Source organism: Lampris incognitus, chromosome 5, assembly GCF_029633865.1.
Source record: "Lampris incognitus isolate fLamInc1 chromosome 5, fLamInc1.hap2, whole genome shotgun sequence".
Classification (NCBI taxonomy): Eukaryota; Metazoa; Chordata; class Actinopteri; order Lampriformes; family Lampridae; genus Lampris; species Lampris incognitus.
The window spans coordinates 30,138,053-30,165,941 of record NC_079215.1 but is presented as its reverse complement, the minus strand read 5'-3'; the positions used below and the strand labels follow the sequence as shown (position 1 = coordinate 30,165,941).

At 43.4% G+C, this 27,889-nt stretch overlaps 1 protein-coding gene across 1 annotated transcript in view; it reads left to right on the top strand.

Annotated features, from left to right (window-relative positions):
* The window catches only part of cntln (centlein, centrosomal protein), a 116,130-nt gene that overhangs the window by 9,035 nt on the left and 79,206 nt on the right, over nt 1-27,889 (top strand). Inside the window, exons 4-10 of the mRNA XM_056280388.1 lie at nt 3,559-3,643; nt 10,756-10,890; nt 12,005-12,184; nt 14,261-14,394; nt 15,383-15,545; nt 16,187-16,423; nt 25,223-25,384. Of these exons, the coding sequence (XP_056136363.1) occupies nt 3,559-3,643; nt 10,756-10,890; nt 12,005-12,184; nt 14,261-14,394; nt 15,383-15,545; nt 16,187-16,423; nt 25,223-25,384 (1,096 nt within the window). The remainder of the gene's footprint in view (nt 1-3,558; nt 3,644-10,755; nt 10,891-12,004; nt 12,185-14,260; nt 14,395-15,382; nt 15,546-16,186; nt 16,424-25,222; nt 25,385-27,889) is intronic.

Here is a 27,889-nt window from a genome sequence, read left to right as displayed (position 1 = left end):
CTGTTAATGAAAACAGTCTTCCTCTGGCTCTCTTATCTTGGACAGTCAAAACACTCCTGCCAAATACAGAATCTTTATCGGATAAAATGTGAGATTGACTATGACCTTTTTCCACAAGGTGGCTGAGCTATACCGAGTGGCATGGGAAATTTTTGAAAAAGGACAAGTTCAGTATTTTTCTGATCAAGCACAGATGTATTAGTGAAGTACATTCCTCATCGTTTGTTCACAAGTTATTTGACTTTCAAGCTATTTTTTTCAGTGTGGATATTTGTTATTCTTTAATATGAGCTACTTCATACTATCCACTTGTTGTTGTAATAAATGCAATGTGTTTTGTTTGTTTGGGTTTTTTGGGGGGATTTGCAAAACTACTGTGTATTGCAGTGACATCGCATGAAAGATACATTCATTAACTCTCTGTGACCCTTGAACTAAATGTTTAGAATTGTAATCACAATGAATCATCCTTCTCTCGACTTATGATGATGATTCCAGATTTTTAAATTGCAAGGTGTTGGTCCTGCCTTTGGAAAAATCACCACCTTTTTCTTCTCAGATGGCTACTAAATGTATGGTTACACAAACCATATTGGTAATTTAATCACTTAATAAAATAGAGTTAGCACACACACACACAATGGTATCAAATATACCTTATTTGTACTCAAGTGTCGCTTGTAATAGTAAGTGTTGGCTATATCTTGGGATGGATGGATGGATGGATGGATGGATGGATGGATGGATAGATAGATAGATAGATAGATAGATAGATAGATAGATAGATAGATAGATAGATAGATAGATAGATAGATGCAAAAAATGTGAAATCTCTGACTGATTTAGGAAATTTTTTTATAAGGGCTGTTTGGGTGGTGCTTGTGACATCTTAACAGCCCTCTTTCTTATGAAATATAATTGGTTGGAGATTGCTGACATCAGCTATTTCATTATGTAGCTCCATTACCTTACATCCCGTGTCAGTGAAACCGATTTACATGTAAATTGAAATAGTTCAAAATTTGGATGAAGTACATTTTTCCAGATTTTTGAAATGCTTATTGTGAAATAAGACCACAAATTACCTATATAAAATGCAAACAAAAAATTGCCTGTCCAGAGGCTTCAGCACGCATAAGTTGTATTGTGTGATTGACAGTATAATTTTTGAGGTTGTCTGTCATTATCTGTCCCTTTACCAGGTTTAAGCCCAGAAAAAGAAGTTGTTTCGCTCCCTGTGTCTCTCAGGTTCCCCCATACTTCTCCCCCTCCTTTAAAGTGTTTTAGTCCTCTGAGACTTTTGAGGTAACATGCACCCAGAGAACGTGTGTGTATGTGTGTATCCTATCGCCAGACACACAAGGGGATATTGACATGGTAATTGCATCGAGTCCAGTCAAGCACTGGTGCCCACTGGGAATCACCATTCAAACCCCCCACCCCTCCCACCACCACCACCTTCTCAGGAGATCTTGTACAGTGATTGGTTGGTTGCTCAGGACATAGTGAACACAGCCCCAATATACAAGGAGGTGTAGCAAGGCCAGCCGCTGTTTCAGTTTCTCCAGAGACACCAGATATTTATTTCAGCATCTGCCGTGGGAGAGGAACGACCACAGGAAGGAAAGAAAGGGAGAGAACTTTGGAAGAAGAGAGGGGTAGAGGGAACGAGTGTTGAGTGGAGGCGATGGGTGGCCCCTGGTGGTCTAAATCATTGGAAGGAAATCGGTCCCCGGTTGCTGGTCCCCGGTTGCTGTTCTTTTTGTCTTCTCTTCTTGAATGTAAAGCTTAAATGTTTAGCGTGATAAAAAATAGGTCAGAAGAAACAAGCACCACTGGAGATACCCAGTAGGGAATGGCATGGGTGCTTGGAGAAGGTGTATTTGCTCTCTAGATTTCAGGTTTGGTGTTGCAGGGTAGTGGAGCACACCACAGGCCACAGTCTCATTCTGTGTTAAGGCAGCCTGTTTCTTTTCGCTCATACTATCTGTATAGTCTTTTCAGTATTCATTGGACTAAAATATTGCATATGTGCACAAAATACATTGTTTTGTTTTGCTTTTTTTGGGGGGGGGGGTTGTCACAGTTATTGAAATTAAGTTGCAGGCACTCAGAGGATGAAAGAAACACAGCCAAACTCTTATTAATTTAACAAATCAAATGTTTTGTTTAATCAAAGTAAAATCTGTCACACTGTCATTTTCCTTGGTCAACATGGAACAAAATTGCTATGTGTTGCTCTCCCATAAAAAAGGATGGTAGCCAAAATGTGCCCACGGATGTCTTATTTGGAAAGGCAGCTCAGTTTTTGTTTTTGTTTTTTTTGATAACCATAATTAATATTCTCATACTTAAAAAAAATAATAATATTAATACTCAAGAGGAACAACAGTGGGGAAGGGCATGATATTTTGACTCAATGTCTGTTTCCACCATTCACCACTGAAACAAGAGAGAGATTAAACCTATCCATGTCCTTGGAGAATTCATATTTTCACTAAGCCCTTCATTTACCAATTCACCTTTTTTTTTCCTCCCTAAAAGTGTTCTGTGGTGTTTTTACCTCATCCAAATTGAGGGTCTAAAGACAAAGTGTGTCATCCATTGTCATTTAACTGCATCTACCCGTTTCACTCAGTGTAAAAAATGGAAAGCCCTCTGAGAATGTGATTTAGGGTTGTAGAGCTTAACTTGAGTTGACTATGAGGGTAGGTATTCTAATGCAGAGCCTCTCTAGGGAATGAAGCAGGCCCGTGAGGACAGTTGAATGCCAGATGTGGAAACATCACAGGGGATTCTTCAGGCTAGGGAGAGCCCCTACTGTAAAGTTGATGGAACAGAGTTGCAACAGAAATAAGCAAATATTGATTTCTTCCGGCATCCAGGTAGTGTAACAGTCTATTCCGTTGCCTACCAACACAGGGATCGCCGGTTTGAATCCCTGCGTTACCTCCGGCTTGGTTGAGTGTCCCTACAGACACAATTGGCTGTGACTGCGGGTGGGAAGCCGGATGTGTGTATGTGTCCTGGTTGCTGCACTACCGCCTCCTCTGGTCGGGCGGGGTGCCCGTTCGGGGGGGGGGGGGGGGAACTGGGGAATAGCGTGATCGTCCCACACGCTACGTCCCCCTGGTGAAACTCCTCACTGTCAGGTGAAAAAAAGTGGCTGGCATGTGGTAGTCTGCAGCCCTCCCCAGCTTGGCAGAGGGGGTGGAACGGCGACCGGGACGGCTCACAGGAGTGGGATATTGGCCAGATACAATTGGGGAGAAAAAAGGGGGAAACAATCCACACAAAAAAAAATTGATTTCTTCTATAAATTATTATTGCTAACACTTAATCACTGTATTCTGGCCAAATAAACATCTAACATTTTCAAGATAGCATCATCACAGAACATCAGTGAACATGCAAAATTGTGAAATATTACAATCTATAGTATGTTCCAAAACTATGAAAAGAAATGTCTTGCAAGGAACTTGGTACTTTAATAACATCTGTTTTTGATGTCAGATTGTACCCACTCCACCAATCTATTCTTTGTTCTCTTGTCTCCAGTGAGAAGCAAAAAGCAGAGAGTAAGGACAGGAAAGTGTTGGAGATCCTCCAGGCTAAAGACTACAAGATCCAGGAGTTGGAACAGGTATTATGCAAAGTAGTCAGGCAGGCTGTAGCGTACTTGTTGTGTCTTTTTGACCCAGACCTCCGAATGGAATCAACCATGTCTGGAAGTCTTGCCTTAGAAAAGGCTTTTGGGTTGTATGCATTAGATAAGGACATCACAAGATTTAGGCATTTTTTCCAATGATTTGGGGGCATTGGGATTTCTTTTTAGAAATTGATTCCCAGATTAAAGCTGTTTCTTGTGGCACTGTATACAGTGCTGCACTCCATTCCACTGGAAGCTATCCGTACTTAGATATCTACAGTAATGAGAGACGCTGAGTAATAACCATCATAGAAACATGGAAACATTTCAGAGGTCTAGTCCCCCTTTTTTTTGAATAACTCGTTTGAAAATAAAACATATTAAACATTCTACCCATCATATTTGTAAAAACTCTTAAAGGTTGAGTCATCACTGAGAAAGGCATCATTCAAGTCGTCATTCATTTCCGTCTTCAAGTCATTTTGTGTTTGGCATTCCCTTCAGAGGCTTGTGTCAATTTTAATCTAGCTGTCATGCTCCATTTTTCAAACCTTTTATAACAATGGATGGTTGTTGTGCTCTTTTTCAGTAATGCCCTTCTCAGTCATATATTATCCCCTTAGGGGATATACCTGGTATATCCCCTTAGGGATACCCAATACAACCACAGTCTGCTATTGGACATCACTGAGAAGCACCAAGATCAACAATATCTTGACAGGTTTTGTCTAAGTAAGGTTGAAAATGTATTCATTGACTTTACCCAACCAAATTTTCTATACTGGTACAGGGATCTGAGCCAGCAACCTTACCTCGATAAGCCCACCTATCGAACATTTAGGATCTTTTCACAATCAGTCCTCAGCCCTCCAAGTGAACTCAATTAGTTAGCATTTTTGATAGCATATCAATATTTTTCATAGCATATATGAACACTTCAAATGTACTCGGATTTACATGGGATGCCCCGGTGGATCACCTGGTAGAGTGCGTACCACATAAGGCTGAGTCCTTACTGCAGCAGCCTGGGTTCGAATCCAGCCCGGGCTCTTTGCTGCATGTCATTCCCTCTCTCTCCCCTGCCTTTCCTGTCTCTCTCGACTATTACTGGCCGTTATGTGACGTGTTGTGACGTGAGTTGGCGGCCATAAAATCTACAGCCAATTAAGGTTTCTGATACTCTAAACACACTGTTAAAAAAAACACATCCTCATTCTCTCAGCTAAGCAACATTTGTGATGTTTGCAAAGACATCTCACAACATGAGCACCGAGGATTTTTGTGGATGATGTTACAGAAGCTAACTTGCAGCAATGCATTCTGGTATGTGGAGGCATGGTGGGAAAGACTGAGCAGGAGAACACTGATTTTTCTGTCAGTACAATACACAGTGAGGACTTAATTGCTGCAATTGACTACAGTACTTATCTGTACTGATTACACATACACAAAACCATCGGGGAAATCTCCCTTTAAGTTCAACAGAGAACATGATAAGTTATTGTTATAGTTGTTTATTTTGTGAAATTTGTTCAAAATTCAAGATGGTTGAAAACCAAAGCTTATTTTTATATTTCAAAGAAAGAATTTTCTCACTTCTTCATGGTGCGAAACGTTTTGAACTGATAACCTGATATGGAATGATAAATTACCCCCAGACTCACTGGGTCCTTTTCCTGCTCCAATTTAAAGAAGACCGTGATTTTTTTCTTCTGAAAGGGACCGAATCTGAAAACTCCCTGAGATGACCACTAACCCATGTAATGATGTAAAGGCATTACATTTTTTATTGCAGCTTATCAAAATATTACCCTAATCCCTTGAAAATACATTTTGCTGTTTTCCAGAGGTTCATCGGAAGTACTTTTTTCTCTATCAGTCTACTTGATTGAATAAAAGTCATAAACATTTAAAAGTGTGTTATCCAAAAGAAATATTTTCTCCAGAATATTTTTTAGCTGCATCCCTTCAGCCCTCCCTCACTTGTACCCGCTGTTGCTTCAGTAATGTATGCTTGTGATATGACAGCTAATGATATCCACACCGCTGATGTAATTGACTCCAAATCATCATACCTTCGCTGAAGCATCTGTCAGTCTCCTTCGTTAATGCCCTCTTTCATCTGGCGGATGTCAGCGCACTGTTCATTCCAAATTAGACTGGCTTTAATGCTATCATCGGCTTGATCACACCACGCTCATCCAAATACCGACTTGGAATTTATAGTGGTTATGGTGGTAGATATATGGTAACACACGAGTTCACTTGCTGCATCCCAGAGCAAGAGAAATAATATTAGCAGCACAATCCTCTGTTTTTATCAAATATTTCGATGAGAGATGCACCGATCGATGGGCTGGTGACCGGAATCAGACGATTTTCAGCTTGATCGGCCATGACCAGTGACCGGCCGGTTAAACTCAAGATATATCCGATTCTGTGCCGATCAACCCCCCCCCTTTTTTTTCTCCGCAATTGTATCCGGCCAATTACCCCACTCTTCCGAACTGTCTCGTTCGCTGCTCCACCCCCTCTGCCGATCCGGGGAGGGCTGCAGACTACCACATGCCTCCTTCGCCAGCCGCTTCTTTTCACCTGACAGTGAGGAGTTTCGCCAGGGGGACGTAGCGCGTGGTAGGATCGTGCTGTTCCCCCTGGTCCCCCCCCCCGCCCCGAACAGGCGCCCCGACCCACCAGAGGAGGCGCTAGTGCAGTGAATAGGACACATACCCACGTCCGGCTTCCCACCCGCAGACACGGCCAATTGTGTCTGTAGGGACGTCCGACCAAGCTGGAGGTAACGCGGGGATTCGATCCCCGGCAACGGAATAGGCCGCCAAGCCACCCGGACGCCCCTGTGCCGATCAGATTTACATGCATGCGCCGCATGATGGTTCACGTTGCGCAAACGGCGGCACAGACCACACGTTTTATATTCGATATTCGCTGGTAGTTTCCTCACCTAACCTCAATAGCCTCATCTAAACAGAACCGATTGTTTTCAGGCCTTGTTCAATCCAACAGCTTCACCGCGATCAGACCCTGACGTCACGGCCACACACACACACACACACGATAAAACATGTCGTCGAAAACAATCATTTACTTGAGGAAAGTAAACCATGTCAGATAAAGTGGTTTTCAGTTGGCTTATATTTGTACAGAACAGCTCTGTCCGGTAACCTGGAGCACTTATTTGAGATTTGTTTGAGTGAGAGAAGGTTCTGCAACCTGGTACAGTTTTGGAGAAAATGTAAGTTTCACAATGTTTTATTATGAACATACAATTGAAATTACTATTACAGAAATTTATGAACTTTTGTATATGCTGTCATTTATAGTTCTCGGAGGGGAAAAAATTGAAGCGGCCAAAACTAGAACCAGCTGGACAGACTTAAAAACTCGGAAATCGGAATTGGCCAAGAACATTGTAATTGGTGCATCTCTAATTTCAGTGGTGACTGTGATAGATTTATTCATTCATCGAGTCATTGAGTCTTTCAGTTTTGTGTCCATGCAAATGAACTTTTGAACTTGTAACTGTAAAGCGCAATTACAAATTGCATCATGATTCCCCCCCCCTTTTCTCCCCAATTGTACCCGTCCAATTGCCCCTCTCTTCTGAGCCGTCCCAGTCATTGCTCCACCCCCTCTGCCGAGCTGGAGAGGGCTGCAAACTACCACATGCCTCCTCAGATACATGTGGAGTCGCCAGCCGCTTCTTTTCACCTGACAGTGAGGAGTTTCGCCAGGGGGACGTAGTGCGTGGGAGGATCATGCTGTTCCCCCCAGTTCCTCCTCCCCCCGAACAGGCACCCCAACCAACCAGAGGAGGTGCCAGTGCAGCGACCAGGATACATACCTACATCCGGCTTCCCACCCGCAGACACGGCCAATTGTGTCTGTAGGGACACCCGACCAAGCCGGAGGTAACGCGGGGATTCGAACCGGTGACCCCCGTGTTGATAGGCAATGGAATAGACCGCTACGCAGTAGTTTCCTCTTCTAACCGCAATAGCTTCATGTAAATAGAATCGATTGTTTTCAGGTTAGTTTTACATTGTAGAGGAAAATGCAGCCGATGTTTCTCAGTCTTGTTCAATTCAACAGCTTCACCGTGATCAGACCCCAAAGTCACAGCCACACACACACGATAAAACATGTCGTTGAAAGCTGTCATTTACTTGAGGAAAGTAAAACTTGTCAGATAAAGTGGTTTTCAGTTGTATTATATTGTACAGATCAGCTCTGTCCAGTAACGTGGAGCACTTTTTTATTTTGAGATTTGTTTGAGTGAGAGAAGGTCCTGCAAGCTGGTGCAATTTTGGAGAAAATGTAAAAGTTTCACAATGTTTTACAATGTTTTATTATGAACATACAGTTGAAACTGCCATCACAGGAAAGTTACAGACTGTTTGTGTATGCTGTCAATTATAGTTTTTAGGCAAAAAAATTGAAGCGGCCAAAATTGGAATCGGCTGGACAAAATCGGAAATCAAAATTGGCCAAGAAAATTGCAATCAGTATATCTCTAATTCCAATGGTGACTGTGATAGATTTATTCATTCATTGAGTCTTCCAATTAATTTTGTGCCCATGCTAATGAGCTTTTGAACTCGTAATTGTAAAGAGCAATTACAAATTGCATCATGATATGTTTTAATTAAAGTAAATACTGTGACATTTTTGCTCACATTGTATAAAGATAATGAAAATGACACATTTTCTTTCTCTGAAAATATGAGTGACTGATTTGGAATTATTTCAAGTCCACTAACTTTCAAACTGGTATCGCTGAAAATTTTGGCACCATCCTGTTCCGAACTGCCAAATCTTGGATACTTGGGTCCGGCATTTTTGAGAAGCTCATTAATAGTCCTGGGTTCTGTACTGTGTCATATAGCCTACTGACATTCATCATCTTCTCCACCATCTTGAGCCAAATGCCCCAAATAGTGATTAATTGGTTTTTCCTCTTCTTTTGGAGATGTGATGGTCCACTGAGTCCACGTAGGTTCTTGCGCTCCTGTCTCTGCTCTGTAACTTTGACAATCTTTCCTCCCTTTCTCTTCTTCTTTAGTCCTCGTCTGCCTCCTCTTTTCTTAGACTTTCCCTCCACTCCCTTCCATTTTTGTAACATAATTAGCTTTCATTTTTGAACTGCACTGGGAATTTTCAAATGCTAATCTCTCTGTCCTAGACCTCTTAACTTGGCGGAACCCTTTTCTTTTTCTCCCCCTACCAATTCAGCACTACTGGGGTTCAAATTGTTCTCGCCTAACTCATTATCAACGTTTGAATTTATTTTCCGCTTGCCAGTATAAATCTCTATTAAAGCCCCTCCGTTCTTTGCATGGCAGACTAGGAGTTGCGAGAAGCGCTAAATCCACTATCTGGATAGATCTGAGCGATTCCCCCAACATGGCAATTAATTGTATCCCAGAGCTCGGTGTTATTTCAGAGTAGGGTGTACCCACAGAAGGCTGTGGATTACCAGCCAGTGCCAAACCCCAGCTGATGCTGTATTAAAAGGCCAGCCTCCTTCCACTAAGGCCAAAAAGCCTGCCAAGAAAAAAAAGGAGGTAAGCAAGGACCAAAGGAAGAGAGAGGGGGGGGGGGGGGTCATTAAAACCATTGAAGCATTTCTTCAAGTCTTCAGTTTTTAGGATGATTAGAAGCATCATATTGGTTGTGAAGAAGTCTCTGTTTAAAATATGCATTTAGGAACAATTTATACGGTTTAGCCAACTAAGGTGTGATAGTGAATCTGCTCACTTGATAGCATGCTGCTGGATTATCTTGTGCATAAGTCCACATGTGTAAGCATTGTATAATCGTCTTTTTATATTTAAACTCCGGTTTGAGTGTGACTTGGAGCCTTACCAGGATACATTCCCATATTTAATCCACATCTCTCAGGCGTAAACTCCTGTTTGTAAACTCTTATTCTGTAAATAACTTCTTAAAATTCTAATTTAACTTTTGCAAACACAGCTCCTGCCACCCAGTGCCGGACATCAGAGGCTGCCATGTGGTCTCATGTTCAACTCTGGACTGGTGTTGATATTTGCACTTTATTGCAACTTAATTTCATTTTATTTTATCTTTTATTTTATCTTGTATATATATATATATATATTTTATTGTTATTTATTATTCTTTTTTTGTTTTGTTTCAGGGTTTTTTTTGTCCCCCCTCCCCCTTTTCTCCACAATTGTATTTGGCCAATTACCCCATTCTTCAGAGCTGTCCTGGTCGCTGCTCCACCCCCTCTGCCGATCCAGGGAGGGCTGCAGACTACCACATGCCTCCTCTGATACATGTGGAGTTGCCAGCCGCTTCTTTTCACCTGACAGTGAGGAGTTTTGCTAGGTGGACGTAGCGCGTGGGAGGATCACGCTATTCCCCCCAGTTCCCCCTCCCCCGTGAACCCCAGAGGAGGTGCCAGTGCAGCGACTTGCCCACATCTGGCTTCCCTCTCGCAGACACGGCCAATTGTGTCTGTAGGGATGCTCGACCAAGCGGGAGGTAACACGGGGATTCTAACCAGCCATCCCCGTGTTGGTAGGCAATGCAATAGACCGCTATGCTACCCGGACGCCCGATTTATTATTCTTTTTAACTTTTATCTTACTATTTACTGTTAATTTTTCCATCTTGTGCCAACATACAAGACAAATTCCTTGTATGTTCTTGTACTTGGCAATAAATCTGATTCTGATTCTTCTTGAATGTGACATGGAGCCCTATCAGGATACATTCCCGACGCAGTTTTTAATCCGCATTTCTCAGGTGTAAACTAGGTTGCACTGTAATGTGCATGGCCTAAAATATTTTGAATACTAATGCAAAACTAATTGCTTTCTTGTTTGAGATAAGCCCAACCTGGTCTGGGGAATGCCTTCTCTCTGAGTGCTTTTTGATGGTCATCATAAGCAAATTTTTAGAATTATTGTTTGTGAACCTTTAATTGCGAATACAATAACAATGATTCAATATTCCTTTTAATAAATACAAACTACCTGCGCAAACTGTGTTAAAGGATCTCTCTGTTTCTCTGTCTGTCTGTCTGTCTATCCGTCTATCTCTCTGTCTCTGTGCCATAGAGAGTCACAGGGTATCAACAGGAGATTAACAACCTGGTACAGAGACATGCTTCCGTGAACGAAGAGAGAGCCTTAATGAAGAAGGAGCTGACGGCTCTTGGTGACAAGCTGGAGAATAAGAATCAAGAATTTAAGGTTGGTGGAACACATTTCCAATGGCACTATGGCCTATGCACTCAACAAGTCTCCTTTCTGTGTGACACAAAACAGGACAAGTCCCCTGTGGCTATAGCTGCAGGCCTCTGAATCACTCAGGAAAGAGCCATTCTTTGCTCCCTTGCACACAATCTCTCTCTCTCTCTCTCTCTCTCTCTCTCTCTCTCTCTCTCTCTCTCTCTCTCTCTCTCTCTCTCTCTCTCTCTCTCTCTCTCTCTCTCTCGCGCGCGCGCTCACATGCTGTCTCTCACTCCCTTTTCCTCTTAACTTTCACTCCCCTGCTGAATCTTGTCCCTTGCTGCCAGGCGGTTTGAGAGAGAAAAGGAGTATCTGTGTGAGGAAAAGAAGAAGAATAAAGAAGGTTGATAACTTGCAGATTAATACTTAATGATGCTTTGGTGATAGAACGTGAAAAGCGTGTGCATGATGATGGGACCTTTCTCTAATTATGCTCAGGTGGGACGAGGCCATGATTAATTGATAAAGGTCCTCATACACTCTTGGTTTAGGTTCTCAAGTCGAGAAATAGCAGGGGGACAGCATCAAAGAAGACCCATGTTGAATCTAATGGGCTTTGTAGTCAGCGCCTTTCTCATTAGGAGCCTGTCATTAATGCCTCCTGTCTGGCCCCCGTACCTGCATGAACCCAGCCTGACTCGGTCCACACAAGCCCACATCTGGCCTTCACATTCAGCACAGGTCACCTTCGCCCAATCAGCAGCACAAGAAGGGGGCAGTGCCACAGCAAAGCAGCCCTGCCATTTACATATTCAGTCTAGCCTCAGCTACCAAGCCAAGAATCTGCTTTTATTCCTCCCTCATGTCTCCTTTTTCTGCCTTCTCTGTGTGTGACTCATTCTGCTGTTTCTGCCTCTCTCTCTCTCTCTCTCTCTCTCTCTCTCTCTCTCTCTCTCTCTCTCTTCCTCTCCACATCACCATTGTTTATTTGGCCCCTGGGAACCTAACACATACATACATACATACATACATACATACATACATACATACATACATACATACATACATACACACACACACACACACACACACACACACACACACACATGAATACACATATACACCTTGTCACCAGGAAATGAGGAAGGAGAGTAGGAGGAGAATGAAGGAGGAGCGGCAGGTGGTACAGGCTCTACAGGAGGAGAAGGAGGGATTAGCTTCCCGTTGTGCTGCCCTGCAAGCTGACCTGGAGGAGGAGCAGAGGCAGGCCGACCGACGACGAGATCAGGGGGACACCACTCAGGCCAGAGTCAAGTTACAAACGTGGACACACATGCAGGAAAGCGCCCCTCCTCCCTCTCTTTCAACACCTTGAACCCTCTAACCCTTCTCTTTAAGATGGGAATGTAAATTGATTTATGTTGCAAAGCTTATTTTTTGAATAGTTATGGTCACAGTTCAAAGGGTGTGTTAAATAATCCTGAGCTGGAGCCAGGTTATACTTTGTTTAAAAAGATAAATAAAGCTGTATTGAAAATGCCCAACTCACCTGGGGGCCACAACTAAATAAAAATATCCCAATGTGTGTGTTTCGCGTGTGTGTGCATGCATGCGTCTGTATATGTGCTGATGTTGATGAAAATGTGCATTCTTTTGTTTTCTGTCATTGACTTTCCCTTACAGCAATTATCAGAATCAGTTCATTCTTCTGCTTTTCATCATAATTACAGCTCTGTCTGTCTGATCATCGGAAATACAAACCAAAAACCAATAACATCAGTGCTGATGTTTGAATATTCAGCCAACTAAATCAACATCGCAGTCCACACACAGATTTATTCTCCAGTCAGTTCCATGTTGCTTTTCCCCCAGAGAAAACGAGTAGTAGCAGTGTTTCAGCAGAACCAGAGAACAACTGGAGAGCACTGTGTTTTTCCCTTTTTCTTATAAGCCAACTGTCAAGGCATATCATTGCCACTGTAGTTCCAGATCTGTCAAACAAGAGAGTCAGACAGAAAGTCTTGAATAAGTCAGGCCAGCTGTGTAATTACACAAAGTCAGGATGGGCTGCAGCAACTAGTCTATGCACATCAATCACAGTCTGAGATGTTCCACCTGCTCCTCATTCTTTATTATATTGATGTGAAAGATCGAGATAAGGAACACGGAGTGTGCGATGGATACATCATGGCAATTTTTTTGACATGGCAAAGATTTGTCAGGGAATGTAACATTTAAAAGGCTCAGGTGCATGTGAGAAAAGTTAATATATAGTTCATTCATTTCATCAAGCTGCGCGTTTTGATCTTTTCTGCTGTGATGAAACTTGATTGCTTGTTTTTACAGCCTTCCTAAATGGCCCACAGCTAATTAATTTCCATATGGTTCATTTTGTAAAATGGTTAATTGCTGTCTGACTGGCCAGCCCTAGTGACCCTCATGCGTTTGATGCCTGGCACCATGGGATCGGCTCTGCTCTTACGGTTGCCTTTAACTATGGAGAAAGTGGCTCTTGTGATGTTCCGATGACTCTTCACCAGCTCTTAATCCTAGCCTGTCTGCTCTCTGGTTCTGAAAGATGAACTGGTTTTTTTCTTTTTTCTTTTTGTTGGATTTTTCCCACTTTTTCTCCCCGATTGTACCCAACCAGTTACGCAATTCTTCTGAGCCGTCCTGGTCACTGCTCCACCCCCTCTGCTGATCTGGGGAGGGCTGCAGACTACCACATGTCTCCTCCGATACATGTGGAGTCGCCAGCCACTTCTTTTCACCTGACAGTGAGGAGTTTCGCCAGGAGGATGTAGTGCATGGGAGGATCACACTGTTCCCTCCAGTTCCCCCTCGCCCCTGAACAGGCGCCCCGATCGACCAGAGGAGGTGCTAGTGTAGCGACCAGGACACATACCCACATCCGGCTCCCCACCAATTATTTCTGTAGGGATGCCCAACCAAGCCGGAGGTAACACGGGGATTCGAACTGAAGAGCCCCATGTTGGTAGCCAACAGAATAGACTGCTACATTACCCGGACGCCCCTGAAAGGTGAACTGGTTATCGGTCTTCCAGGAATAGTCACTTTCCATTCAACAATATCTGGGTCGGTCAGCTCAGGCATAAAACATCATTTCTCTTCTTGTTTTATAGATGCTGTTGGTTGTTGCCCTTTGTGAGAGCTCATTAGTCAGTTTTATACTGCAGAGTCAGATACAAGGGCCGCTGTCAACTTCAGACACTTTCTCAAAATGGAAAACTGTCGGTTTTCTTTTTTTTTTATACCAAATTCCCAATGTTACTGAATGTGATGTAAGAAAGCCTTTTTAAATTGCAAACTATTCTTCATTTTCCTTGGAAAAAAGCAAAATGGAAATTGCTTTTATTCTCTACTGTTCCAGGAGTTGGAAGGGGAACTGAACAGCGCCTGGCGGGAGGTGGCCAGCCTGCAGAGCCAGAGCGCCAGTCTGGCTGTCCAGCTCTCTGCCAAGGAGCCGGAGATGGCAGCAAAAGAGGGACAGCTCACCCAGCTTCGGTGAGCCTCAGCTTCTGACACAGTATCAAGAACTTTTTACTCACCGCTCTCGGCAAACCTGTGCAATTCTGCAGCAGAAATTTTAGATGAACACATTAAGGCTGAAGAGGCATGTGGCTCTGACGCACTCAAACGTGCTCGTACGCTGCTTTCCACTGCAAACCTCGAAGGCGACACAATATACACACACAATTCTTCAACCCAGGCTTCCCTAAAGCCATCTGATGAGCCCTGCATAGCGGATGTGCTTTAAGAGAGTGAAGCGGGGGAAACGGCAGCAAGCTTTGGCTAAGCTTTAGTCGATATAGTAAAAACGGTGAGAACCTCAGGAGCCTTAGAGGTAATCTCAACCTTTTCTAACTCTCTGTTTTAATGCCAGAGGCACTCTGACGTGTCAGTCACATAAGGGGGAAGAGACCATTCTCCAGGTTTTACCTCGGCGATTAAAGATGTCCTTGTATAAGTTAGACGGATCACTTTGTGGTAATTCCATGGCATAAGAGTTGAATTTAGAAAAAAAACTAAACTAAAAAAAAAGTTTATGTTGTTGATGTTTTGGTTTTCAGGTGAAATTCTGTAATTTTGATTCAGTTCTTGATAGGACATTGTCAAGGCACTAGGGTTAGGAAGACACTATTCAAATTTCATTCTCACAACAATAAATTTGGATTTTGTAAAATCCCGATAGAATTGAGATTTGGTAATACTCTCTAATTTACTATTCCTCATTTTTTTATTTATTTACTGTCCCTCATCTATTATTCACTTAATAACATTAAACTCAAAATATCCTTTTAGGTTGCATCATCGTAAAAGCAAGAATTAAGCAAAGCTGTGACTCTATTACTTAATGAGATTTAGGTCTCTCAGGCTTTCAAGCAGTCTGTTATCTTTTTTATATTTCACTTTCAGATTAACCTCTGTGCGTGTGCGTGCATCCGTGTGCATGTGCATGCGTACGTCCGTGTGTGTGCGTGTGTGTGTACAGTCAAGAAGTAGCAGACTTGCAGGCCCTGTACAGACAGAGCACAGAACATGCGGCAGAGCAGAGCCATCTCATCAAGCAGCTGGAGGGGCTCAACCTAGACACACAAAGAGTCCTGAGAAACCAGGAAGAGGCCCATACTGCTGATACCACCTCCTATCAGAGGGTATACACACACACACACACACACACACACACATACACATACACATACACATACACACACACACACACACACACACACACACACACACACACACACAGGGTCTAAGAAGAACCACAAACTCTACATTATCATGAATGTTTGTTGCACAATAAGCATGCCTCAACCACCATGGTCATTTCTCTCCTGCCGATGTATACCTGCCTTCATTCACCCATTGATAACAATGAAAGGATGTTTAGGCATATAATGTTACTTTCATTGGTCCCTAAATTTTTTCCCCTGTTGACAGTACAGTAGTTCACTCTCTGCCACACTTAATGTTGTTGTTGTTGTTGTTGAGGGATAGCAAAATTAACCAGAAAACATGTCCAGTCAGGGACTTTCATACCTTCCATCTTATCCCTCTAACGGTCTGCTTTCTCTCCCTGCTTTTCCATTTCCTCCCGATCCAGAGTATAGCATATATTTACACTATGGTTTCATGTCGAAGGAATTTAGAGAAAAGATGTATTTTTGTCCTCTGTCTCTCCCTATCTCTCTATTTCTGTTTCTTGAGCCTTCCATCACAACCCCCATTATCTTTTGTGTCGTCTCTCTCTGGATCTCCTCCTCAAACTTAGTTGCTCTGTATGTGTTGACAGCTGTACAAAGAGTTGAGTCAGTGTTACCAAGCTCTCCTGTCCAGTGAGACAAAGCTCCGTCAAAGTCACTCGGAGCTCAGTACCCAGCTGACCCAGAGGGACCAGCAAATTGCACAACTCCACATCCAGCTTCAGCAGCGACAGCAAGAGCAGCAGCAGTTGCTGGAACAACTGCAGCAACAACAGGTTCAGAAGACCACTGTCTGTTCCCCACCCAGCAAACAGACCAACTTTACAGTAAGCCTTCTGCATGAGCTATTATGTCCATTACTGCTAGCCCCTGTACCTAAATTTTTACCCCTGAAGGGAACTAGAAGATGCATTGAACTGAGCCCTCCCCCTGTTTTCAATGGGTCATTAAGTGGTGTGCTATCCCAGGCTAAGAAGTGCTTTGCCGTTATGTCCATTTTGCTGCCAAAAACGATTATTTTGAGCTATGATCTGCATGTGCCAATTATACCGGTGGGGCAAATATTATAAACTTTAAATTTTCTGTATGATATCTCTGTGCAGGTTTTATTAACTCCCCAAACTAAACATATTGTGTTATGAACCCCTTGCCAATCAGCCATCTTGAGCCAGTATCTAATTGTCTACACTGCAGGTGTGAGCAGCATATAGGTATGCAAGTAAGCTGGTTCTGACTGACAAGCCTCAGCATGGCCTGTGGTGGTGGTCTTAAACTGAGACACACTCTCTTGATATTGCTTTAGTCCACCCTTGATCTATCCATCTCTTTTAGCACCAGTGTTACTGTCTTTCATGTCAGCTATCTGATTTTCTCTCTCCCACTCCTGGGCACTCATCCACTCACTTTCTCACCCTGACTTTCTCTAGTTCTCCTCCCACCCAAGGATCTGGAAAGCCTTTTTTTTTTTTACTCACTCAAGTCAGACAGCAGAGAGGGGGGGAAGAGAGAGGGGTAGTCTAATTGGAGCCCAGTAATGGTCTTGAAGATGATGGTGGGAGTTCTTTCTCTGCTTCTGTCAGTCCGTGGGGGTTGGTGTTGGCATGCTACTTTTCAACTTTCACCCCAAGGGAAGACTGGGCCATAGTAACAAATTGGTGCCGCAGTCATCAAGGAAAGTGGCCTTTAATACCTCTTAATGATGTGGTGATGAATGTTCCATGGACCACACAGAGCCAGAGATTTGGTCAAGAATAGTAATGGGCTAAAGGCAGGCGTCTGGACAGGTATCTGGTCGGCATCATACCAAGCAGCTGCACTCCATAAACATTTCACAGTACTCATCAGTCTGTCCATCTAGTGTGGACATTACTTCTTTATTAGACCTTTACTTCACTTTTAACAGGCTTATATGAAAAATGTATCTAAAGCCAAAGCAGTGCTAAAAGAAGATTTATTTATCTATTTGGCAAACAGAATGTGTTTGTTTTTAATTTGACAAGCTTATAGTTGCTGATAAGCGTAGTCCCCAGACTGTGGAAGACAAAAGATATCAACTCAAATGTTAAGTGAGATACAATCACTGTATCTCGCTTAACCCCATTAATTTAGTCGACGTTGAAATATAAATGGATCAATTAGTCGGTAATTAAGCACAGCTATGTAGTGTTCCCCCAGTAATTAATACTAGGCTACATTCAGAGGAGGTACAGACGCTGTTGTGTACATTAGTGTGTACAGCCTGTGTGTATGTGTCTGTATGTCTGTGTGTCTGTCTTTGTGTCTCACCACGCTGGCAAACAATCATGCCCCATGGCTCCCCGGCTGAAGTCCAAATAATGGAAGCAGATTGCATGTATTAGTCGCTGGGATGGAGTCACCAAAATACCCTTATGCCTGTAAACTATGCTAGAGATTAATATTAACTTGTGTTTACTGAACATATGTAGATGCAATCTGGCTGCTTTGTTTCTTTAACTTTTCGTACCCACAGACATCAAAGTGAACAGAACAGGTATCCCAAGGTATAGCACTTTGTCAGAAAGCGTTTCTTGCTCCCACTCTATAATTGCACTGACAGGGTGTATGTATGGGGGCGGGGGGGGTTGTTGCTTGCCCGTGTGTGTTTGCTAACACATGTTTGAGTAAGAGTGTGTGTATATCGGAGCAGCGCGTACTCGCAAATTCTGTAACAACTTCCTCCCGAACACCTGTTAAATTCTAATGCTCAGGTTGTTAAGGCAGATTTGATTTTAATTTTAAATGTTTTTGGTGGAAGTTACCGTTGGAGATGATCAAAGTGTCGATCGCAACGGGAGCATAGGGGGGAGACGCGGTGCTCATTTGAATATGGACCGGAGCGAGGGCTTTGAACACCCCTCCTGCAGAGGTTCTGCCAGCAGAGGGGAGGGGGGGTGGGGGGGTGTAAGGAATAACAGCCATTGTGTTTTATGCGTCCCCGTTGTGCACAAAGATTGACTGTCTGTCTGCTCTCTCTTCTCCGTAAACTTGTTTAACTCTTTCCAGACAGCGTGAGGAGACTTAACAAAAAACTGTCAATTAGAGCAGACTATGCAGGGTCGCTTGTTTGACATCGTCTCCTCGTCTGTCACCATTCAGTGCTGCAGGGTAGGCACGGGTCAGGTGAATAAAGCCACAAGGTCATTAAGTCAAATCAAGTCAGGTTTTGTATAAATCTGCTGGTTCAAGTGTATTTTGTGTTTGTGCACATTTGCACTACACTCAACACGGCATCTCCACAGAGTTAAAGAGGAGATGGCCCCATGCCTTGATCACCTAGCCGCTGGGCCTGGCCAACACCCAGATGACTCCACACATGCTGTGATAGCATGTGAACCAAGTTTCCAAGTTGTGTTGCCAGGTTGGGTTTCCACTGCCACAACCCAGAGGCAGACTGACATTGGGGATCAAAAAACCAGACACAGTTATCAGTGTTATGAGTATGTTCAATGTAGCTCTCTGTCTAACTGACTGTCATTGTATTCAAAGTAGTTTAGTGTCTGTCTGGCTACTGCGGAGGCTGTTGAGTGATTAAAGAGCAACATTAGGATCCAAAGCAGACCTCGGGGCTTCTGGAAACTTCACCACAGTAAATGAGTGGTGAGGTCTTAATCGTTTGGGCAGTTGTTCAAAGAAATGCTTATTTTCTGATCAGCATTGGAATAGAAAGCTCAGGCATGTTCATTGCCACTGAGAGGTTGAGATCCATTGTCTTAAAGAGTATTGAAACTTAAAAAAAAACTATAGAAAATTGTATGATGTTCAACAGGCTGTTAGATACACATTTACATACATGCATTTAAACATCCGCTGTGACAAATTACTGCTTCCTTGTTTTTGTTTTTTTTCTTAAGGGTAGTACTCCAGTGGAAGGCCCAAGTAAACAACTGACAGCACAGGATAATAGCTGCCTACGGAAAGGTTCACCATACAAATTTCACAGATTGAAACTTGCAGAAGTACTCAAGCTACTCTTTCCCCTGGTGGCCTCGCACTTCTTTTTCCTGCATTATTTTTTTTTTTTTACATTTTCACCGTAAACCAGGCAGTGCTTCTCCCTTAGCTAGCTATGATGGTTTTCAACATCTGCTGCCAGCTTGTTATTAATGTTAGCCAATCAAAAAGTTGTCAGATGTATAATTAAAATGCCAGATAGACACACACAGACCCACACACACCCACCTTGTTATGCTAGGTCATGTTTGGCTTAGGCAAGGTGTTTCTTTTGATCATCATCATCATTAATAGCAAACATCCAATGAAAATGATGAAACTATACTGCTACAAAGAAAATCGATTGAGGAGACTTTGGGATATCAACACAGAAATGTTTCTGTCAACCAGAAGCTCAACGTACAGAATTAAATCAGGCTGTATTGAGAGATTTGTTTTGGAATTTGGTTTTATGTAGACTTAAGTTTTTCTTAAACCCTCTTTTTTTCCTACAAAAAGAAAATTGGCTAAGTCGAGGTTTCCATTCAAGCACACAGTAGTCCAGGCAAGACATGGAATATCACAAGAGTACCACATGGACCTTGATTTGAACCTATGTATGTTTTATAACCTGTATGTAGTGAATTTACAGAGATGTTCCATGCACTTACTTTGTGAAGGCTGGGAAGACAGTTATGAAAAGCACCTCGCTGCAAGATATTTGAAATCCTTCCCATTACAGCATACATTTTGTTTGTAGTTATTTTCTTATGCTTCTTGTGCTTGTGATCATTGCAAATTGTTGTCAAGGTGTTGATTTTTTTTTTTTCATTGTTTATTTTTCCCCTGTGCGTGTGTCTGTTTGGAGCCGGGCCATGTCCAGGGCCAGAGACACACTAATGACATGGACTCCAGTGGTGTGTTTATCCAGCTCAACTGCTCTCATTAGATGAAATCCATGTTGCACAGCCTGCCTCATTAATGAACCACAGACATCTACTGCTACAGACACACACACACACACACACCAATATACACATATGCATATGTACACACAGGTCAAACAGACTGCGTGGGAGGACTCGGGACTGTATGCACATACAGACCAACATAGGCACGCACATTTACATCCCTACTGCCCTGCTTTGTCCTTCTGTAAAGTCCCTCTCTACCACACCTACAGTTCTTTCTCACACACATAGACACACACACACACGCAGACTTTGACCTCAGAGTCATCATCCTGAATACAAACTGCAGCTAGTCTGGTGGGGGGCATGTACCTTATAGCTCTCACTCCCCAAGCCTCTGTGCACATTTCCAAAGACTGTTGCACTGCAGATGTGTGTGCATTAGCAACTGTGTGTGTGCACGTGTGTGTGCGTGCATGCATTCATTTGGGATTGTGGGTGCATTTGTGAGGTTTTTTTTTTCTCGTGTGTGTGTTTTTGTGTGTGTGTAAGCGTGTGTGTGTGTGTGTGTGTGTGGGCACTTGTGTGCGGCAGCGTCCCCACCTGATTATAGCCGCTCCATAATTAACAGTGATCAGATTTGTTTTGTGGCATAAATGGTGCATGTGTAGAACATTAGGCCTGGCAAGTCTCATTTCACATTCAGCTCAAGGGCTCGGCAGCAGACGGGTCACGAGCTTCAGGGAGCACAATCACAAGCCTCCCTCCATATGGTCCTGCCTGCCGCATCCTCACCAGCAAGGGCCACGAGCGCCAGACAAGTTCCCCCAAGAACCTAATCGTGTTCAGTAATTACCGAGCACTCACCCCTCCCGTTTACTCCGCTGCATTCGCCCATTCTCTTCTTCTCTTTTTTTCTCCACTGCTCTCTCCATTACTCACTCTTCTGAACTGTGTAGTGTAGCTTTTTGCTTTTTTCCCTCTCTCTTTGACTCCTCTACTTCTTTCTTCCTTCCCTTCTTCCTGTCTCTTGCTCTCCTCCTGTTTTCTGCTGGCGGAAAATGCGGGAAGGGAAGATGGAGAGAAAAAAAGACCCAAACACTCCCACATCGGTTAATTTGTAAATTGCTTTATGTGGCTGATGCCGAAAAACCCAGTCAGTCTTCCTGACTGGCTGGAAATTATAAATAATTGTAACAGATGCGCCAATATGGCCGGCCTCCAGTAAACGAGGCCCCAGATAATTTGGCCGACCCCCTTTGACAGGCCAATTTAATAAAACGTGAACAAAATCTTCCTCACTAATAATTTATCATCCCCTCTCCTCCCCATTGGTTAAAGTTGATTACCCTGGCAGTTAACAAGGTCACGCCCAGATGCCAGGTTTCTGATAATGCAATCAGGACTTGCTGGGAGAAAAAAAGGTGATGACATCCTGTGCGGTTTTCTTCGATACTTTGCCTCCTACTAAAATGTGTGAATACCTCCACTTGACAAAAGACAGCAAGGTGATGTGTTGAATGAGTGAGCCGATGATGTACAGGCAGTTGTTTTAGTGGCAGGTAAAGCTGTTCTTCATCTTCACACTTCGCTTTGAATACTTTAAGAAGGTAGAAGTGAGAACATGCGTAATGTCATTTAAGTTTAAGGGGGGTGTACGTGTGTGCCTACGTGCGATCATGAGATGTATCGATGAATCTCTTATTACAATGTTACATACGGCTGTAAAGATTAAGGAAAGTTTTCAAGGACACATGCACGATTTGTGTGAATTGCTAAGTACATACACTTCCTTGGTCTAAATAGTTTGTGTGTGTTCATGTATATGTGAACGTCATCATTTCAGTGTGTGTATGTGTGTCTCAGGTGGCATAGCTCCTGTCCATGGTGGTTGTCCCTCAAACTGTCCCTCTTATCGAAATCACATTTTTTGGGATTTTTTTCCCCCAATTGTACTTGGCCAATTACCCTATTTTCCGAGCCATCCCGGTCACTGCTCCACCCCCTCTGCCAATCTGGGGAGGGCTGCAGACTACCACATGCCTCCTCTGATACATGTGGAGTCACCAGCCACTTCTTTTCACCTGACAGTGAGGAGTTTCACCAGGGGGACGTAGCGCGTGGGAGACTCACGCTATTCCCCCCAATTCCTCCCCCCGAACAGGCACCCCGACTGACCAGAGGAGGCGCTAATGCAGCGACCTGGACACATACCCACATCCGGCTTCCCACCCACAGACACGGCCAATTGTGTCTGTAGGGACACCCGACCAAGCCGGAGGCAACACGGAGATTCAAACCGAAATTGCACCCCACGCTTCCAGAAGCAGCTCCCACAAGTTGGATTGGTTGGATGGGCACTTCTTGCGTACCATACGGTCAAGCTGCTCCCACAACAGCTCAATGGGGTTCAGATCTGGTGACTGCGCTGGCCACTCCATTACCGATAGAATACCAGCTGCCTGCTTCTGCTCTAAATAGTTCTTGCACAATTTGGAGGTGTGTTTAGGGTCATTGTCCTGTTGTAGGATGAAATTGGCTCCAATCAAGCGCTGTCCACTGGGTATGGCATGGCGTTGCAAAATGGAGTGATAGCCTTCCTTATTCAGAATCCCTTTTACCCTGTACAAATCTCCCACCTTACCAGCACCAAAGCAACCCCAGACCATCACATTACCTCCACCATGCTTAACAGATGGCGTCAGGCATTCTTCCAGCATCTTTTCATTTGTTCTGCGTCTCACAAACGTTCTTCTTTGTGATCCAAACACCTCAAACTTGGATTCATCCGTCCACAACACTTTTTTCCAGTCTTCCTCTGTCCAATGTCTGTGTTCTTTTGCCCATCTTAATCTTTTTCTTTTATTGGTCAGTCTCAGATATGGCTTTTTCTTTGCCACTCTGCCCTGAAGCCCAGAATCCCGTAGCCGCCTCTTCACTGTAGATGTTGACACTGGTGTTTTGCGGGTACTATTTAATGAAGATGCCAGTTGGGGACCTGTGAGGCGTCTGTTTCTCAAACTAGAAACTCTAATGTACTTATCTTCTTGCTCAGTTGTGCAACGCGGCCTCCCACTTCTTTTTCTACTCTGGTTAGAGCCTGTTTGTGCTGTCCTCTGAAGGGAGTAGTACACACCGGTGTAGGAAATCTTCAATTTCTTAGCAATTTCTCGCATGGAATAGCCTTCATTTCTAAGAACAAGAATAGACTGTCGAGTTTCAGATGAAAGTTCTCTTTTTCTGGCCATTTTGAGCGTTTAATTGACCCCACAAATGTGATGCTCCAGAAACTCAATCTGCTCAAAGGAAGGTCAGTTTTGTAGCTTCTGTAACGAGCTAAACTGTTTTCAGATGTGTGAACATGATTGCACAAGGGTTTTCTAATCATCAATTAGCCTTCTGAGCCAATGAGCAAACACATTGTACCATTAGAACACTGGAGTGATAGTTGCTTGAAATGGGCCTCTATACACCTATGTAGATATTGCACCAAAAACCAGACATTTGCAGCTAGAATAGTCATTTACCACATTAGCAATGTATAGAGTGTATTTCTTTAAAGTTAAGACTAGTTTAAAGTTATCTTCATTGAAAAGTACAGTGCTTTTCCTTCAAAAATATGGACATTTCAATGTGATCCCAAACTTTTGAACGGTAGTGTAGGACCATATGATCTGACACCAGCGGCAAAATAAAGGGCCAAATAGTAGATTGCATGAAGGGACGGATTACTATGCGACATTGGGAGGTAATTCATGTTCAGTAGCATTAGTGTGCATGCTTATAGGTATATCACAAGTTTCTATCATGCGAGTAGGGCTTCTCCTTCACCCTTGTCTCCTTTAGTTTGTTTTGAGGTCCCTGCCTTGTGGTAGGGTGTCTTTAATGGAGTGGGTGGCTAGACACTGATAAATAGACAGGCTGTGATGCTACACACACCTCACTGCTGGAGATGGTAGACAGCTGTCCCACGGCCTGTCCCACTGATTCGCTAAACGTCTGGAGGTTAGCTTCAAGCTTCTTCATAGACATTTAATGCAAATGCAATAAATTAATGGTGGTAGGGGGGTTATATCAGTGCAAAATCATGATAATAAGCTGTGATGATTGTCATATCCCAGCATTGCCCCTGATCGTATCATTGAAGCAGAATGAACAGGTGCTGTGAAGAAGTTTGATGCAATAATTTCTATATCTCTGAATGTTTGCATTGTCTGAATTTTTACAAAGGGATGCATACTTGTGTTTTAAGATTTTGAAATACATGGGGCTTAAAAATAATGCATTTGCTTTACGTTTTCTTTGGATTATTGCTTTTTTCACATTTTACTATAAGACAAAATAAGGGGATGGAGCCTTAAAAGAAATCTGTTTCTTAATATTATATTTGAACAGTTGCAATATGTAGTTCTCGAATCCATTCATCACTGGATTTGATTTGTCATCTCTTTCTATTCAGTCACTTTCATATACCACAATTCCATCATCAAGTATTGTCTTTCCAAAACAAATAGAAACCTTTGCATTATTTTTTTTAACATGCACATGTTTAAGTGGTGATCTTAACTCTGCTCAACCATGCGGGGCTTGTTTGTCTTGCGCGCTCTCTCTCTCTCTCTCTCTCTCTCTCTCTCTCTCTCTCTCTCTCTCTCTCTCTCTCTCTCTCTCTCTCTCTCTCTCTCTCTCTCTCTCTCTCTCTCTCTCTCTCTTTCTCTCTCTCTCTCTCCTGTGGCTCATGTCTGTTGTTTCGGATTTGTCTAACAGGAGCTGCCAGAGCAGACGAATGCCTCAGCCCTAAGGCTGAGCTCTAACTCCAACCCAGCCTCTGCCCAGTGCGCAGATTCCAGCCCAGAGCCTCATCATCAGGCAAAGGAGAAAGGCCTGGAACACAGCTCCAATGGGGATCTTCCCACTAGGAGACAGCAAGTATGTTAGCCCCCTCAACCAATCCTGGACATCATCTGAAAGACACAAAGCTGGTGAACTCACATGCCCACCCTTATCCATTACCGCTTGGCTTAGATCATCAAAGCTTAAGGGAGAGGATCCAGAGGAAATAGGCTAGTTAAAGTCATGTGATTGATCAGAGCCAGCCTCTGCCAACCTTTGTCCTGAACTCTCCATCTCTCTTTCGCTCTCTCTCACACACACACACACACACACACTCATACAGAGCAATGCCCATCCTGCTGTGACCAGGCTGGCGTGTGCTGTGGGCTTCACGCATGCCTGGGACCCAGGCACTGGCTAATTTACCGGTTCACCAGTACATTGTGGACAAAATGAAGCTTTTGATCATCTCTACATGTCTTTCATAAGTTTGTCAGGACATGTTACTATAAGGCCTTGCCTTTTCTAAATCTGTCCTAAAAAACATTGTTAGGTTTACACCTCTGTCCTTATTATAATTCCTGGAAAATTGAGGTGCTGAAAAAAAAAATTCAGCGCCTCAAATTTATTTAGAGATCTATTTAGCAAAACAGACAAACCATGTCGACATTTGCAAGGAAACATATAGTTGTACTCAATTGCATGTGTGCATAGACATAATGTATTCACACGTACATTGCTGTGCAATTTGGACTAAATATCTGTAATAATATGTCAATTCTGATACAAGCTGGTGGTTCATTTTCAATTCCAGATCATGAAAGGAAACATTTCCTGTTAAATACCAAGCCGTTTGCTTTTCTGAAGAGCCAGACCATGCTTTTTATGATTTTTTCAAGTCTTTTCAACCAATAGACAACCTGATATTGTGCTGTTAGTTTTCACCATTTTGGAGCTCTTTAGTGCCTTTTGAAGCCAAAAACATGATACAAACGAACACCCAGCCTCCCATGCATCTTTGTGCATCTTGATCTGGCACCCCATACAGACATTCCATTAGCTGTCGCGTCGCTTGCTTTCCTGGAAAAGCCTGAACTTCAGCTGGTATAAAACTTTAGTTGAAACTGCCTTAAACAAAGCACACACACACACACACACACACACACACACACACACACACACACACACACACACACACACACACACACGCAAACAAAAATGCACTCGCATATGCGATGTACACAGTCATTTTGTTTGCCTGCAATCAGAAAACGTGAAGCTGCTTACCAACATCGCCCAGCGTTTTAGCCACTTTCACTGACACACACGCACACACTAGCAAAAGCTTGTTCCATCTTAGGAGCTACACCATCTCTTCGGTTGTTTACCTGCAGCATTCATCTTTCAGCTTGTAAACAATTGAACATCCATTTATATAGCAATGTGTCCTGCTCTTTTTTTAGGCTTTGTGCGTCTTAAAAAGATCATTTTTAAAAAATGTACATGTACACTCTGTGTGCACACATGCTTGTGTCTGTGCCGGTGCGTGTCTTGTCGTTCGCCTGTGTACATGTGCACAATATCCTTATTTAATCTGAACAAGTCATGCTTTGAGAGCTCCAGACGTGCACATGACACGCTGCTGCGATCATAAAGAGCCCCATTGATGACAGTAACCCCTCTCGCTGTAAGATGGAGGCAGAGAGGTTGGAGCAGAGGTGAAGTTATAGATGAGGCCAAGGAAGGGAGGTATTCTATCACATATTTCTCCGCTCCAGAGTGGGTGACACAGACCCTTCAGTAAATAACAGTTTTCCCCTCACTCACCTGCGCGCGCACACACACACACACACACACACACACATATATACACACACGCATACACACACCGTTTAGAAATGGACCTCTCTCCACATATTCATCCCATGCCCTCTTCTACTCCCTCTCTACTGCTCCTTCTACTCCCTCTCTACTGCTCTCTTTCTCTTGTATTTATGGAACCATTACAGGGTGGTAATGCACAGGTCAGGCCACGTCCGCCAGCCGGCTGTTGAGGAGAGGCAGGACAGTGGGAACATCTTTCTTTGGGCTGGTGTTTTCAGCTCATCATCCTCCAGGCCTGCCTGGTGGATCATTAAGAACAGTGTCACAATACAAAGCATCACACATGCTCAGACTCACACACACCACTCTCTCACACTTAGAGACATTTGTGTGTCCTCTGGACCTGTAGCAAGGCAGACGGCAGGCAAGCATCCAGTTGGATCACAGAGAGCATCTGCAGCTGGCCCGAGTCATCTATCGCTCTTCCTGGGTCATCATCTTCTATGTTCCTTCATTATAACGCATATGAAGAAGAACTTCGCTGAACAAAATCTACCCCAAAAAAATCTTAATGGGGGTCAGGCTTGATAGTTGCCCATTTCTCCTCATTTTGTGAGTCCTTTTAGTTGATTTTGGTGCTCCTTTTAGCTTATATGTTTTTTAATTTACTACATAAAGCAAGCCAATTGGCCTCCCCAGTCACCAGGAATATGCAGATCTATCTGCTAATTAGTGGCGTAGAGTCATTAAGGATGATCTGGAACAGACGGCTGGCAC